This window comes from Aplidium turbinatum, chromosome 8 (assembly GCF_918807975.1).
Source record: "Aplidium turbinatum chromosome 8, kaAplTurb1.1, whole genome shotgun sequence".
Taxonomy (NCBI): domain Eukaryota; kingdom Metazoa; phylum Chordata; class Ascidiacea; order Aplousobranchia; family Polyclinidae; genus Aplidium; species Aplidium turbinatum.
In genome coordinates, this window is record NC_137479.1 from 7,693,896 (window position 1) to 7,710,776 (window position 16,881).

Here is a 16,881-nt window from a genome sequence, read left to right on the forward strand (position 1 = left end):
AACCAAAACCAGAAAACAATTTGTAGCAGTCTTGCTACATATTTGAAGTGTTTTAGTAAAGTAGCAAATATTATTTGAACTTTAAATGCCATAAACAAAAAGTGACGTTTTCATCTGCAGTAGGCTAGGCCTACTTTTTAAAGAAATCAGACAAACAGATAACGAAAGCTCAACTTATGGACCAATGCAACCATTTCACTAAAGTTTAGTTTTAACATGAGGAGGTATCATAGACTTTTATGAAGTTTTATCAAAATTAAATACTAACCTTTCAATATTGTCAAACAAAATTTGCAAAGTCTGCAATGTTACAAAGAAACCCAAGTAGCATTAAAAAGTATAACAATTTTGATACATTTAATCTTGTTTTTTTTTCTTTTTTTTCTACAAGTATCAAAACCTGTTATCAAATAGCCTTATTGTAACTGTGAGAATATTTTGATGCAGATAAGCAGATCAGAAGATCTCACGTTTAAGGATTTATTTGAAGAAGCACGACTTCGAATGATAAAAGCTTTAAAAGTTGGTAGTCAGATTTTGAACATTCCAATTTTTGTTATCAGTCTTGTCTTTATGTCTAATTTCTAATTTGAAAAGAATGTTTATAATGTTATTATTTTTAAACTTTTTCGTTAATGTTAAACTTATTATTATTAAACATTAAACTTAGTAATCGCCTATTACTATTTTGCAACAACTTATTTTTTGATACTTAAAACCTTTGTTGGTTGGCCATAATAAATAGCTTGAATTGAAAAGAATACTTTTCAAAAAATTTCTCAAACCCAGAAAGAACTAACAAGCATAAAGATTTTAATCCCGACTTAAAAATCACCATGTTTAGTTCACTCAAAGAACACTGAATGCGAATATCTGCCATCGTTTGAAACATTTTTCCGCAATTTGCTGTTGGTACCAAATATAGCCTACTAACTTTATGAGACTATTTTGTGTATTTTTTACAAAATAAACTATTTTTTTTTCAAATTATTTTTTCTTATCAGATGTCATACTCAAAGCAGTTCAGTCATGGCTTGTTAAGTGATCAGGAAGCAAGAGTGCTAGTTGCCGCTGCGGATAGTGCAGCTGATAAACCAGGAAAGTAAGTGACTGAGAGTAGTGACATTGCAGTTCTTGATACTGATATGGTTCACTAATTGTATTTATGACGTGAAAATAGGAACATTGAATTAAAGAAATTGTAACAATGAAAAGCTTTTTAAAATCTGGTTTTTGGAAAAGATATAGACAATTTAAAAAAACAAACCAACTTAACCTTTCGCAATAGTTCAACTTGATCAACAACGTTTTGCTGTACCGCAAGTTTGTTTGCAAGAAAAAAAAATTAAACTGCTTTTAATCATTGACGCTATTTTAACAGATTCATTGACGTAAGCCTAGTTCGTAAAACGTGGGCTGTGACTGGAAGTTTGCCTTACGCCAAACGCAAGATTGAATCTTGGATGTATGGCAGAAAAACTACCACGTTGATTCAACCGAGGTAAAATAATAATAAATTTAATTGATAAAAGAAACGTTTTCGTCGACTTGAAACAATGTAAAAATATCATTGATAATGCAATTAAAAAGGTTATCTTACTTTAATAGTATAGAGATTTTACTTTTTTATTTAATTTGTTCTTACTGACATTGTGTTTGGTATGTAACACTTTCTTTGTGACATTAATACTATTCATTGTAATAACATTATCAATATGTTTTATAATGTGCTTGGGCACTGGGCAGTGGGCATTGCTGGTGTTCTACAAATTCAGATTTTTTTTAAAGTTTTTTAAAAATAAAAACTGCACTAAATAAACAATGTTTAGTGCATTCTAGAAAACAGATAAACTTTGTAAAAGCGAAAAACGTTTAGTCACGTCAGATTAGTGAAACCAATCAACTGTACAATATTGTAGTAATACTTTGTATGACATACAAACATGCTATTTCTGCACCTAAACCGGTATTAACCAATTCGGTTGTTTTGGAAAAATTATTTATTGTTTTGTAGTAATCGCTTTAGAAGAAGAATTTTTCGGCTGGTTACTAGCGGAAAATTTGAAATTTTCATGCAACTGATCATTATTCTCAATATTGTTCCCATTTCTCTTGACTTTGCTGTCGACGACACGTGGACAAATGACGAAGCGTGGTACTTTGCTTTGGAGGTATAGTAGCCTAATTTTAAATCTATTGATAATTTGCTTGTATTGAAGATGTTGTAGCTTACGTACAGCGAGATACGGTAAAGTGGTTTCGAATTTTTGTCCTCGGATTGAGAAGGTCTCTGAAAGGGGATTCTTGGCTAGTTTTGTAAGAGACATTGAATGAACCACTGACGCAAGGCTGGTTACCGAGATTGGCAGAGTAAAGCTTCCATAGTTGTGGAAATTTTGTTTTCTGTGAATTATTCCATCCATTAGGTGCATCTTGAAGAAGAACAGTTCATGAAATGCGTTGTTCAAGCGAACTCTAAGAGTCGCACTAGCGCTGCTTGGTTTTGATGCTCTTTTGTTTGCAAATTCGGGCGTATACTACTCTTAAATGCAGTGCTGCTGTAAAACCTGCATTTTCATACACTTTCCAACGTCAAAGCCTTCAGTGATAAACTAAAATTACATTATTAAAAACGACGACAAACCAGTTCCCTACATGAAAAGCAACTTAGCCTATCTCTACAAACAATTACGCTGTTTGAGTTGATTATATCAAACACTGACTTATTGCCGTTTATTGTTTAATGCCATTAGCCAATTCGAGTGCTTTCTTCAATCCATTTGTGTCTTCATTAATGACCAGTTGGGAGTAGCTGACTAGACGACCAAATGGTCTTTCGCTGCTCCTGGTTAATCAGATTGAATTTGTTAACACTGAGTGTAGTTATGCGTTCCTCTATGTTCATGAACTGTTTGTTATTGTGATGTAAGCTTATTGTGTATCGTACTATTATAGAATCTGATTGGCAAATAAAGTTATCTCCCTCTCTCTCTCTCTTTCTCTCTCATAGTAGTAACATTATCATTATTTTGCAGATTGTAAACTTCGCGTTCATAGGAATCTACTTTTTAGAGCTTCTGCTGAAGGTATAGTCAGTAAATATACATGCACAGACTGCAACTATTCGCAATTAAAAATAGCCTAACTACAATGAAAGTAGTTTGTTTGTTTCTTGTTGATTTACGTCAGCCAAACTTTTGTAGATCACAGCAAACAGCTGTTTTTTTGCAAAAATATCCAAAATGTTTCAAAATTTTTTGAAAATCTTTGTCTTTTAAATTGAAGTAGTTTACTGTAGAATTATTTGCATCAAACTTTCAATAAGGTTTTATTTTAAGTTTTAACATTTGGAAGATTTTAATTTCTCTACAAAAAAAAAACAATCGCATCATGAAATTGTTCACATAGCCTACACGTAAAACTTTACTTGGGAAAGAAATAATTAGCTTTACTTTTAATAAAATGACTCAAACAATAATGATGTCTGTTAAGAAAAGTTAAACGCCATGCAAGTATTCACTGCTTTGCTGCAGAATCGAACGTTAAACTTGTCATTCACTCAAATATCATAGTTTTTCCCTTCAATCAGTTTCTTGGTCTGGGACCGAAGCAAGCTATCCGTAACGGTTGGATACAGTTTGATATTCTTATACTGTTACTCTCGTTCGTTGAAATCATCATTGACCTTGTGCTGGTAGAGGATGCATTTGGGGGCGGAACGGGAACTATAGTTAGAACAGTCAAGTAAGAAGCTGTGCATTTTTTTACAAAATTGTTTATTTAAAGTCAATACTGTCATTATATTATGTTAAATGCCGTCTGGTTGTTAGGTTTTATTTGTCTATGCTTCAAAAAATCACCTCTTTACCAAAATTGTATTAAAAACTACACACGCGCTTAATGGGTTAAAGTTATTTTTGATACAAGTCTGCATGTGATAAAGTTTAATTATTTCAAACGAAAATTTTCGCCTTCATTCACTTGTGTTATTCAACAATGCGATTCAATTGATACGAAACAATCTTGTTTTTAGAACGACAAAGGTTTTGAAGTTTAGCAGAGCGACCAAGATCATTCGGACTCTTCGAGCCACTCGGCTACTCAGGCTGTCGAAGACGATCATGCCTCGAATTGTTAACTTTATTAACCAATTAATTAACAAAAGGTAAGATGGTATAATGTGTGACATGCAAACCGAAAAGTAGGAAGTTTTAGTTATTACATTCTTTATTTTTAAAATGCAGTTAAAGCGATTTTTGTTAACAATTGCAGTCAACTACATTTTTGTTCACACGTGACTCAAAGAAAGAATAAAAAAAATTTCCGCCAAGGTTGGCTACTCAACGCTAACGTGTGCTATTGAAAAGCAAGTTTAGTTTTTGTCAAAATGCAGATTTGTTATCGATAATCCAGCTGTGTGTAAGATGGGGCCCTCTGCCCAGTGTAAAAGTTTGCTAGGATGGTATGTTGTGAAAAGAATGAAAAGAGTGCAATTTGTTCAAGTGCTTGTCTATTTCGATGAGATATCTACCTGTTGTAGATATGTAGCCTAATGTGCAATAAACAAAGCGTCTATTAAAACCTTTTTATTGCTGAGCATCAAACCCAAGTAGACTGTCATGATGAAACGGTTGACTATCTCATAATCAATTAGTATTAGATGTTTTGTTCTCAATGCAACCACAGTTTAATTGCCTCATTTCTATAATTAAAAATTGATTTGCTAAACAAGGGTTCCCAACCTTTTTTACACCGTGGCCCCTTTGAAAATTTTGAAAAATCAATGGCCTCCCTTTTTTTTAACCTTTTGAAAAAATTAAGAAACGTTATCTTATATTATTATTTTTGAAACAACCGGGAATTAAAGACCATTTCATAGAGATTTGGGCAAAATGTACTAGTGTTTTTATTAAATTTTAATTTTTTTTTTTTGTTATATAGTGTTGTAGTGGACTTAGAGATGATAAATTAAAACATTATTATTATTCAAATTTTTTCATGGCCTTCTTGAAAAAGGCTCCCAAGTTGGAAACCCCTGTGCTAAATACTGTTGTAGCATCATCAGTACAACAACGTCAAAAGCAATAAACAAATGGTAGAATTCTTTGCATACATTGAAGATATTGAAAAATGCGTTACAGGCTTAGCTTCGGTTACAACGTCGGTAAAGGCTTTGTGACTGCTGAAGAAGAGGTCAACAAATTGATTGGCAGCATATGCGAAAACTCAAAGATTCAGAAAAAGCTGCTTAATGCCTCAGACAAAAACAGATTAATTGTGACCAAAGAGATGGGTAAGAGCATTCGGATACTCAGCCACTTTGTGTAAATTCACATTATTGCAAATATTGATTTATCTCATAATTTTATTTTGACTACAGTCTATTCGAAGTAAATTGATTGATTGGTGTATTTTGGTGCGAATATAATAACACAGAGGTTGAAAGAAAAAAAGAGTTTATATTCAAAAAAAGTTCCACTCACAAAGCAATATTATCAAAAATACGTGGCTGTTGCAATGTGGGGACTGTGAAATGACCTGGGAGGTCTTCGAGTGAAGCATCAACCCTTAATACCCACCACCCAAACAATACTTTGGTATCATACACAATACACATACAGCAATAATGATTTTATAAATTAAAATGTTTAAATTTTCAGGATTACTACAAAGAGATCACCCCGGTATTGCAATCAGTGTGAAAACACGAAATGCCATTCGAACTGTTCTAAATCATTCAAGAGATGCCGTACAACAGTTATGTGCAGGTTAGTGAATATTACAGAATAATGAAACATTTTACCTGAGTCAACAAAATTTTCATATTGCTGCAGTACTATTCTAGCCTATTTTTGCTACATCTGCTCTTGTGGTCAATGCTATTCAGGACCCTTGAGAAGACATTTTGGGCCCGGTAGACAATCATATCCTTGGGCCCCAAGTTAAGACATTTATAAGAAAAACGCACTATATCTATGCGCTGTGGTTTCTTTATGTTTTCTGGCCCTTTGAAAAGATTCCAGGCCGCTAAAAATATACCGGGCCTAAGTTCAAAAGTACCTTTGGATTTTCCTGTAAATGCTATTGAGAATATTAACATTATATGAAGACTACGACCAAACCAAGTGGGGAAAATTTGTTCGTTTAAAAAAACAGCTGTAAATAACCCTACTTTATGGTAAAGAAAACTGTAGGCCTATTTTTTTTTGACAAATGTGACTTTATTATCTCACAATTTTTGCTGTTGCTCATCTTTTCATCATTCTACGATTAGCCTATCCGTTAGTCGTTATCAAGGAGTTTGTGCACAAGACTTTGGTATTGGTTTACAACAATATTTTTTATATCTTTGTAAGTTTCCAGTATTAGCTACTCCGTGAAACTAGGAACAGTATATTACGGACGCGTAACTTCTCTGTTTCGGCAACATTAGAAGGGTCAATTGCTAATTTGGCATATTGTTTACTTGTTTATACTGGCTTGATTTCAACTAAAAATTTCAAATTACTTCAAAACCAACTTACTCTTCTTGCAGAACCCATAAAAATCACATTATTTGGTAAATCAGAAAAAGTAACCCTTCTAGTGTTGCTAATAGGCCAAAAGCGGATGAAGTTTCTCATCCCCATAATATAGGCTACAATCTTACGTGAGACATAATCAAATAATGATTAATTTTGTGTTCAGAAACTGTAACAATTTGCTTATTTTTATAGTTTTTATCGTGACCGATTTTCTTTTTATTTATTGTCTTCTCTTGTACAAACCTTATTTGATGGCAACTCTGCTTTCTTTCACTCAGGAGGAGTGTTGGATGAAACTGAGATGCAACTTTTAGAGAGGGGAATAGAAATTCAGCAGAAGAGACTTGCCAACTTTCCTTCTTCAATTTCTCCTTCTGATCCAGAGGACATCATCGAAAACATTGTTTGGGTTAAAGGTTAGAAATTTTAAGTCAAAGGTTATTTCAGAAATTAGTGTTAAAAAGTGACCTGATGTCTGGAAGAGACTTGCAGAACATGCCTGAAACTAACATAATTGGTAAAAATTGTGAATAAGAACTCGATATAGCAAACAGCACAGTTAAGTCGTAGCTTTGGGCTTCATTTTTTTGTTTCTTGGTAAATGAAATTTAACTGTAGTATCATTGATTCATTGTACAGTATACTAAGTACAGTATAGGCTGCAGTTCACTTACTTAAACGTTGCATGGAGACCACTATATGGAAACTATTATTGTTTCTTTTACGTTTCTGTCACTTGGATAGCATTGCTTAATCTTTACTTGAAAATCCTTTTATTCAGATAATCCTGCACTTCTGCAATTTATTAAAGGACGAGCAGTTTGCATGGACTATGACTTTGGTGACGTAATTATAGAAGAAGATGAAGAATTTCAAGGCATTCATATCATAGTTAATGGAATGATCAGGGTTAGTATGCAGCTGCTAGTCGTTATACTCAATACATCAACTGCGTTTGTTAGAGAGTAGTGACAGAGTGAGAGATCGTTTTTTGCCATTCAATATTACCACAAAAATACATAAAAAGCAAATAGGCAAGAAGTTCCCACAAACCCTGCGGTTCCTAGTCAAAGTGTTTTTTTAAATTAAAATTTAAATAAAAAACACTCAAATTTTTGAACGGCATATATAAACAGAAAATAAATTAATAAAAATAAACAAAAAAAATAAGTAAGAGTACCAATAGTGGAATCCTCTCATAAACGTTTCCACACTGTGGTGCAGATTTGAATCATTATTTAAAAGAAAACTCACAGAGCCACAACTTTTTATTTCTATTACAAACTAATATTTTTCAAGAAAACTTGCAAATCTTTTTTTATGACTGGTTTAAAGCCTTTGAACATGCGAATGATTGTTTGTAGTAAAGAGTGAAATTTTGAAGAACGTCTCTATTCTGCATTAAATGTTTTCAGCAAGACACGGTTATGCTATATGCTCAAAACGTGTCTCTAGATACAGACCCAGAATTACATATCTAATATCAAGGATATAGAAATCAACTGACTTGATGACTCATATAATCATTCGCTGCTCTTTTTCTGGACTTTAGTTTCATGGTGCCAGTTGTTTGTATTGATTGTTATGCTTGTAACGGAAACGTCCAAAAAAACAACATGGCATAAAAACAACAAGTAGGGTAGTATGCCAAATCTTGTAAAAGCTTTAACATGATCATAGATTTAACAAAGAAAAACATTACAGATAAAGAAATAGATAACGAGAGAATAAAAGGACCACTTTCTTAACCGTATCTGTCACTGCTTCCTTTTGGCGTCAAGAGTTACTGGCCGAGACCATCAGGTCTACATCTCTCTTATTGCTAATTACTCCGTCGGCTTATATCAAATAACAACGGGAAAAAGTATGACGTTGGTCAAGCCTTATCTATCACTTCAATCAATTTATTTCGCAAAAAGACTTCCGAAAGTCTACAACAAACTCCCACCCTTGAGAGAAGAGAGTGGTGCTGCCTAAACAGAGCCCGCTGCGGAGTCGGGAGAAATAAAAGCAATCTTTTCCGATGGAAGATGACTCTTGACCCAACGTGTGATTGCGGCCTAGACAATCAGACGATGAAGCACATCCTCACCAACTGCCCCCTTAGCCCTTCATGTGATGACAACGACCTCAAAAACATCACAAACAATGCTCTTACCTGGCTCCGACACTGGCGTGACAAGCTATAAATGAATTTCGCAAAATATATTCGTGATTGTGTATTTTAGGTAAAAAAGGTGATAAAGACTCGGTTTTTGACCTATTTTCGCCATTTCTTGGTCAAATTTCTCAGTTCACATTTTATTTTGAAAGTCTTTTTACATTGAACACAGAATTTCATCAATTTTGTTTTTCCGTTTCTGTGCAAACAGTATTCCATGCACTTTTTGCACTACAAAGCAATTTGCTCAACTAACAAATTACCTTCCTAATTATTGTTTGCCAGCAAAGAATGACTCATATCGCGTCAAAGACCAACTCCCTACCCAGACAGCAAAATCGACGTTGAATCAATGTAAAAGTGATGGATTTTGCTGCCTGGGTATAGAATGGAATTTTAGCGCCGTCGCGTAATGAATAACAAACACAAAATGAAACCGCACGCCAATAGTAAACTGTCAATCAAGCTTTTGAATATCAGCAAATTTCTTGCATTTCATAACTGGCTGTGACAAAAGGTTTATTGTGAACTTCACAATCATCCGATACCAACATAATCGGGATTAAAAATTGAGGCAAGAAAAAAAAGTAAAAGTCAAGAAATCTCAGGTTTCTAGCGTCACTGCTTCTATGTGAAATTGCTGAATTAGCAGAGGGCGAGACCACAGGGTCTACGCCAGTAACAGATACGGTTAAATGTTAACCTCTCTGTTTATTCTATCGGTTTCGAAAACCACACTTTTTTTCCTTTCCGCTTATGCTTTTCTTTGTTAAATCTATGACCATGTTAAAGCGTTTACCCCAATTTTTGGTTGGTTTGCAGTTAGTTGGTTCACTGCAAGGTCCTGTTGAGAACCTACATAGGACAGATTCCATGCCGCAAAGGGTCACAATTGAAAGACCTTATGAAGAAACACCGGTGATATCCGAAGAAGATGAAGATATAAAGTAAAACTATGTTTTGAAGTTTGTAGTCTATTTGGTCGTGATGTTTTTTCTCGCGTAAAGCTTAGTGCTCAAGATTGACATCTCGGGGAATATACCTTGCAGGTTTATACTTTTTGTTTTATACAAGGTAGAATTGTTATCTGGCTCAACATTTGTGCGTCCGCTTCCGGGAGTCGTCCACACGCCCAAACACTCAGCAGGCACACCATATACATCTAATTTTCCTGAAAAGTCGCCTAAAAGCGGGACACGCTAATGTAGCCACTGCTAGGCAGCCACTGTTTTGAATGAGTTGTGAACATACTGCTCAGACTCAGTGTCCAATTGAAATCGAACATAATTTTTATTTGTTTAAAACTCATTTCGCCTTCATAGATCCAATTATAAATTTATTTGAAAGACGTTTATATATAAAAAAAGCAATGCAATAAATGTGCATAAAACTGTAGGGAACCTTATTCTCTGCATTGCAGAGATGAACCACCAAAAGAAGAAGACTTTCTGGGCACTGGAAACATCTTTGGAGACGTTGCTCTTCTTACACAGGGCCATCGCACTTGTAATATTACTTGTGAGACAGCTGTCCAGGTAAACATGTCATGAATGGAAAGAAGTTGCTTGTGTTACAGAGTTTTTCCTAGAAAGTTACTATCTTGACTGCGATGTTCGTGTATGATTGCAACACACTTTGAAACAACATACACCGTTCCGACACCAAACACTTACAGTGGCTTATTGAACCTGGAAGTTTGCTGCACAGTCAAGAAGCATAACCCCGAGGTTGACTGTGAATTATATACAGTAGTCTACACGTTATGGTTAACGAATCACAATTGCTCGCTGTACGAATGAGTGCTCAGCCTTTTGCTGATAGCCAGGAAGAACATTCCCTTCTTCACGATTCTTTACTGGATAATGACTATTTATTTTGTTTTTACAAAATATTGCAACTGTGCGTTATTGTTCAAAAAACAGCACTTTCGGAACATACTTTCAATTATAATACTATTCATTTGTAGACATACTTCCTTTCAAATTTGGACATGGAAGAAGCATTCAAACTGTTTCCTCATCTTAAAAAGGTTATGTGGAAGGTGGCAGCGATCAGAATTGCGTCTCCATTGTATTTGGAACACATTGAATACCAAGTAGGTTAAAAAATGGCTTACAAGTTGAATCGAACTAATTATTATTACTATCTTTAATATTACCCAATTGAAAGTGTGTTGTAAATAATCATGAAATTATATTTTCCAACCATTCTTTACATGCAGAAGCACAGCTGATACAATATATCTTAAGTTTGGACAGTTTGAATATTAGATAAACATTTATTTTTTCTTCCAATTAACTAAACAAAAAGTGACAAATATCTTTCTTTCCTTCAATAGGGTATAGGTTTGGAACAAATTCACATCCATTTGTCACAAGGCTACATAGTGGAGCTAACCGAAAGCAATCACGTTTTCACCTTCCATGAAGGGATAATGGAAGCTTCTCTGATTCACGGAAGTATTTCAACTAAACTCACTGAAGAAATCGACGCTCCATATCTCATCTCGCCAGAATTTGAAGAAGTGAGTTACTATTGCCAAACGAAGCTCGACTGCTACTGGTAGAACTGATTTTGCTTTCAAGGCAGCTGGCATTAAAAGTTTCCGCGCAGATACTAGGCTACCTCGACATAGCTTACATTGAGATTTAAAAAACTTCATACACACCCTAAATACATTTTAGTTAATCAAGAAAATGAAATATTTTCTGACATGTTTCAAACCCACAACAATGCTTGATATGAACGACTCGGTTACATGTCTTGCAATACAAGCGGAATTATTTTCACACGAGTCAGTTCAATCATAAGCAGCTAAAAATCGATTTCGATCAGCTAGCAGCTAAATCATCTTCAGTTAAGCTGAAAGCAAACAGCACAAAAGCAAATGATGAAAGTGCGAACGAATGAAAAACGTTTCACTCTTATAAAGGGTGTTCCAATAGCTTGGAACGATGCTAAATGTGAATTAGGCTTAAACGTTAAATAATTTTTAACCTCTTCTTTTCAGATTTAACAAATTAAGTCTTTGACAATTTCACTGTTTGGTGTGCATTTTTTGATGGCAGGATAATTGTACTGTTTTTCTTCGAAAATGATGCCGGTAATTCTGTTACTGTGACAGGCGAGAGATACCGTGCCATGATAACCAACTTTTTTTTTCCTGAATTGAATGCTATGGATGTCGAGAATTTGTGGTTCCAACAGGACGGCGCCTTATGCCACACGGCCAATGCAACAATGGCTTTATTGAATGAGAAATTCCCAGGTTGCACATCTCTCGAAACAGCGAAGTGAATTGGCCAGCAAGATCGTGCGATTTGACGCCTCTGGATTTCTTCCTTTGGGGTTACCTTAAGAGTAAGGTATATGCCAACAAGCCGACGACAATTGGACAGCTGAAGGATGAGATAATAAGGCATATTAGTGAGATCGAGGAGCAATTATGCAGAGATGTCATTAAAAATTTTGACCATCGAGTGGAGGTGTGCCGCCGAAGCCTTGGCGAACATTTGAGCGATATTATTTTTCACACATAATTGCCATGTGCCAAATAACATAATTCCATAAAGAAATCAATAAAATTTACCCATTAACATTGTTTTATTTACTGTTTTTATCGATCAGTCTTAATGAAATACCCTTTACATTTCATTTAATTAATACATTTTAGTTTTGACCATTTTCTAACTGAAGGAACAAAAAAATTACGCAACGCTGATTCAACTGTCCGAGTGTGCCCTTGAACAACCCGATTCAAGAACATCTCTTGGATTTTCGCACTGAGTGGATGGAGTAATTTACAGAAAACAGCAAACTGAGACTATTTTGTCAGTCTCGATGACCGAGCTTGTTCCAGGTTTAGAAAGCCAAAAAGGCCATCGCATGGTTCATAGCAACATGCAGAAATTTTCTGAAATGTGAAGATTATTCTTCAAAAAAACTTTCTCGGTTCAATGATAATGATGCGTACAATCAATAAAAAAACTTTTCTTTTATAAGCTAAGTTGCTTGATTGATTCGTTCACATCTCTGTGATGCATTTATGGATGTAACTCTGAATGTTAGTATCCGGCTATTCGTAGGTTTGAAATCTGTTGCATTTGTGCATCAGTTGATCAGTGGCAACCACATGGCTATATAGCTTAGCGGTGAAGGTAAAATTATTTTCTTTCCTTGGTTAACTGTGCGTAAGATAGGCTAAACACCAACTTATTTGTTTAATTAGGCTACATCAAATTCAGTTACTACTCACTGAAAACCTTAACAACCTGTTCAGTGTTCAACCCTTATTAAGATCATCAGAAGATACCTATTCAAATAGAATTTCATTTGAGTTTTATATGATTCATTTTGAATAAGTTTTTTATGATGATTCCAATAAGGGTGAAACAGGCTGTTAAGGTTTTTAGTGAGTAGTAACTGAATTTGATGTAATTCGCGTTGCTTCGCTTTTTTGCTTGACATTGAGCGCTTTTTATGTTGTATTAACAGCATTTATTGTTGTATCTATTCAATCATTAGATTCGGATAAACAAATGTGCCAGTGCTGTTCTACTGGTAATACCTCGAGAAACTCATGCGTTGGATATCACGACAAGTGCTATGGATATCATGCGATCCCGTGAGCTTTGAAATCAGAGTTTTAATACACAGCTTAATATACTGTAGTTTATAATATAACTTGTATAACTAAAAAACTGAGTTCTAGAATAACTTGAGTGGAGAGGTTACTTTTTGGCTAATCTTTAAAATGATGTGTGTTTTATTTTTTTTGTGCTTTCAACCCCACTGCAGTAGCCTATATAACTTTGTAAATTTTATTTTGTATGTTATTCACTCTGAGGAAGCGCACTGTCGTGGTGTACGAAACGTCAGTGAAGCAATACATCAACCTGTTTGTCGTTGCTTTTACTTTCAAGAGATGAACGTTGCAACTAGTGATCACTCAAACTTTTCAATATTCATACTTTTTTGTGAATCTAACCTATTCTTAACATTAAGTTTTTTTCCTCGCGTACTTCAACTTTGTATCGACAAGCTGTTTTGACACAACCGTAGCTTGTTTCGTTTTTTTTTTTCGAAGTGTGAAATCAATTTTCATGTTACCATTTGAAAACTAAAACTGTAACGTTATTTAGATGGTGGATCTCGTATTTTCCTTGAGTCGTCCAGCCGAGTCGCCTCAAGGTCAATGTTAAAAATACCAGTGCTCAGCTTTACTGGAAGAAAATCTGGTCATGTTTTCCCATCGGAAGATGAGGACATGGATTCCTTTAAGAAACTGCATTAATGGGGTAAGTTTAAGTCCTGCTCTCACCCCAGCCAGCAAGCCCATATGGGCCCCATATACTATTTTAATGGGCTTGTGGGCATGTGGGTTCTATGTGGGTTTTTGTGTTTTTGCCATATGTGCCCAATATGGGCTTTCTTGCAGAATGTGTTGCTAAATGACAAGGTGGAATATAAAACTTCCAGTCTTCAAATGCGTGATCATATAAATGCATTTTAATAAATTTAGCCACATAAAATTATTGATCATGGGCTAAGCATGAAATATTGATGGGCTTCCCACTTTGTTTATGGGCAGACTATGGGCTTCCCACTTTGTTTATGGGCAGACCACATTTTTTATGGGCAGAACATGGGCTGCCCACATTTTTTATGGGCAGAACATGGGCTGCCCACATTTTTTATGGGCAGAACATGGGCTGCCCACATTTTTTATGGGCAGACCATGGGCTACCCACATTTTTCATGGGCAGGCTATGGGCTGCCCACATTTTTTATGGGCAGACCATAGACTGCCCACATTTTTTATGAGCAGACCATGGGCTGCCCACATTTTTTATGGGCAGACCATGGGCTACCCACACAGTGATTCAAAGGTTTGTGGGCAACCCATACTAATATGATATACACCTCGATCAGCATTTGTCTAGACTTTGAGATTTTTTAGTTGTCACAAACGACTTTTATTGATCTTTTAAATAAACACAAAATGAAATTGAACAAGCAAAATTACTGGGGGCACCTTGCTATGCATTGCGCAAAACTCACTGCTTGCAGTTGGAGCACTTTGGCAAGGTTGGCATTAGTACTATTTTTGGTGCTTACGTACCACAAATAGGAAAATGTCACATGGAGATATTTTTTTGTTAACTATTTTTTAATGTTAACTATTTTTGTTACCTTCATGGCCATTCCAGTGTATAAACTAAACGGTGTGCACTGTCTGTTGACGCTCTTGGCTTACGCCGATTGAGCACTTTACTGGGGGCACCTTGCTATGCATTGCGCAAAGTTCACTGCTTGCAGTTTGAGCACTTTGGCATCTGTCTGCAGTTATATATATACCTGATATACATATGGGCAGCCTGTATTAGATTTATAATTATGGGTTACATATGGGCAGCCCATATTAGATTTGTGGGTTGAGTGTGAGCAACCCATAAATGAATATGGGCAGCCTATATGGGGGCAATGTGATGCCCGCGGACACAATGTGTATGGGCCCCGTATGGGCAGCTCACATGGGGCCCGTACATCAGCCCATATGGGCTTGCTGGCTGGGACTGCATGTTCTTTTTAAAATGCATTTAAAATAAGCTTAGTTTTCAACAGCATCATTCAATATACTGTACAATATTATGTTAATCGTTTTTACATTATGTATACTCTAGAATGGTGAGTGATTAAACTCAGGTAGATTGTGGGAATATCTGACTGAGAAAACTTTTTTGAGAACTCAATTCCGGTAGTTTTGCATTCTAGCAGAGGCTTTTGACGCTGCACCGGTTACCGAGTTTGACAGAGTAAAGTTTCCAATTGTTGAAGTGTTGTTGTCTGTGCATTATTCCATTCACCAATAGCCGCTAAATGGATCTAGCAGTCCTTGAAATGCGTTGCTCAAGCGAACACCCTGAAAACCGAACTAACGCTGCTTGGTCTTGCAGTTTCTATGTTGTGAAGTCAGGCGCGAAGCCAATTGAGCTACCTGGCGAAGTTTGTCAGCGCTTTTCAGATACAGCTTTCCTCTCAGTGGAACCTGTTCAACATAATGATCAGAAGACACTTTACCACTTATCGTCTGCTCAATTCCTACTCAGTGACAGAGCTTACGTCATAGTTCATAATCGTCACTTTGAAACTCTCAGTACAGTTCTATGCACCACAACGTTTTTATTATAAAACTTCATCAAAATATGCAGCTCACAGAACAATGTGCCCAAACAAAAGTATTTTTACATACTAGCCCACTGATCAGTGTTCCTTCAAAGAAATTTTTAAGCTGCGCAAAATAATTTTCTTAGCGTATTATGATTTTAAGGATTATGATTTTGTTTTTTTTAGCGTATTAAGTATTATGATTTCACTCACACTTTTACTCTGCAAATGCAGAGTGGTGAGTAATTTTTTTTCATCAACTGCGCAAGAATAAAACTTCACCGCGCACTTGACCTAGTGCTACTGCGCAATTGCGTATTTGAGCACTTTAAAGGGAACACTGCTACCGAAGTTCGTGCAACTAATACTAATGGCTTACTACTAGTCTGAGTCAGCTTAAGGATTTTCAGGTTTGAAAAATCAGCTTGTCAGTTGTTACTTTGATCGCAGATGGACTTGGCGATGGAGCAGAACAAGATTGTAAGCATTCCAAAGATGTCGCGTAGGGGCTACTTCGCAAGATTGGCTTTCATGGGATCTTTAATGACTTATTTGTCTTCCGCGATATTCTATTTGATGATTTGTCACGAAATTCTACGAGAAAATGATTGCCAAAAGCTTTAAGGCACCAAGGCCTGCTGACGTGCAATTTTCGAAATGCAAGGTTTCGAATCGAATATTTTGCTTCTTTGTGACACCACAGGTGTTGGCACTGTAGCTTTATATAAAATTAATTTCTTGAGCAAATGACAACATTTAATTATGTAAAATATGCACTGACTTGAGTTGTCCTGTCCACCTGTGGTTTTTGACAGTTTACATGCAAACAGTAGACATACGAATTTAACTTCAAGGTCTGCTGTATCCATAGCAGTCAAGTGATTACGTATTAAGAAAATGCTCTATTTGATGAGATCAGCAAATAAAATGAAATATAGATGATGTGTTTCTTAATTTATTTTAAACGCAGGTCAGATACAATAAACTTTCAAGTGCTAGATTAATTTGCCATACTGGAACATGATGGTC

General features: G+C 35.6%; 1 protein-coding gene across 1 annotated transcript in view; it reads left to right on the forward strand.

Annotated features, from left to right (window-relative positions):
• LOC145776348 (sperm-specific sodium:proton exchanger-like) overlaps positions 1–16,785 on the forward strand; it is a 46,811-nt gene extending 30,026 nt beyond the window's left edge. Inside the window, exons 15-32 of the mRNA XM_082587743.1 lie at positions 448–522; positions 1,005–1,102; positions 1,382–1,501; positions 2,015–2,171; positions 3,036–3,086; positions 3,590–3,744; positions 4,034–4,165; positions 5,142–5,293; positions 5,661–5,768; positions 6,803–6,940; positions 7,306–7,433; positions 9,508–9,632; positions 10,106–10,220; positions 10,652–10,780; positions 11,024–11,209; positions 13,210–13,309; positions 13,827–13,982; positions 16,303–16,785. Coding sequence (XP_082443869.1) covers positions 448–522; positions 1,005–1,102; positions 1,382–1,501; positions 2,015–2,171; positions 3,036–3,086; positions 3,590–3,744; positions 4,034–4,165; positions 5,142–5,293; positions 5,661–5,768; positions 6,803–6,940; positions 7,306–7,433; positions 9,508–9,632; positions 10,106–10,220; positions 10,652–10,780; positions 11,024–11,209; positions 13,210–13,309; positions 13,827–13,978 — 2,121 coding nt within the window. The 3' untranslated portion in view covers positions 13,979–13,982; positions 16,303–16,785. The remainder of the gene's footprint in view (positions 1–447; positions 523–1,004; positions 1,103–1,381; positions 1,502–2,014; positions 2,172–3,035; positions 3,087–3,589; positions 3,745–4,033; positions 4,166–5,141; positions 5,294–5,660; positions 5,769–6,802; positions 6,941–7,305; positions 7,434–9,507; positions 9,633–10,105; positions 10,221–10,651; positions 10,781–11,023; positions 11,210–13,209; positions 13,310–13,826; positions 13,983–16,302) is intronic.
• The last annotated feature ends 96 nt before the right edge of the window (positions 16,786–16,881 follow it).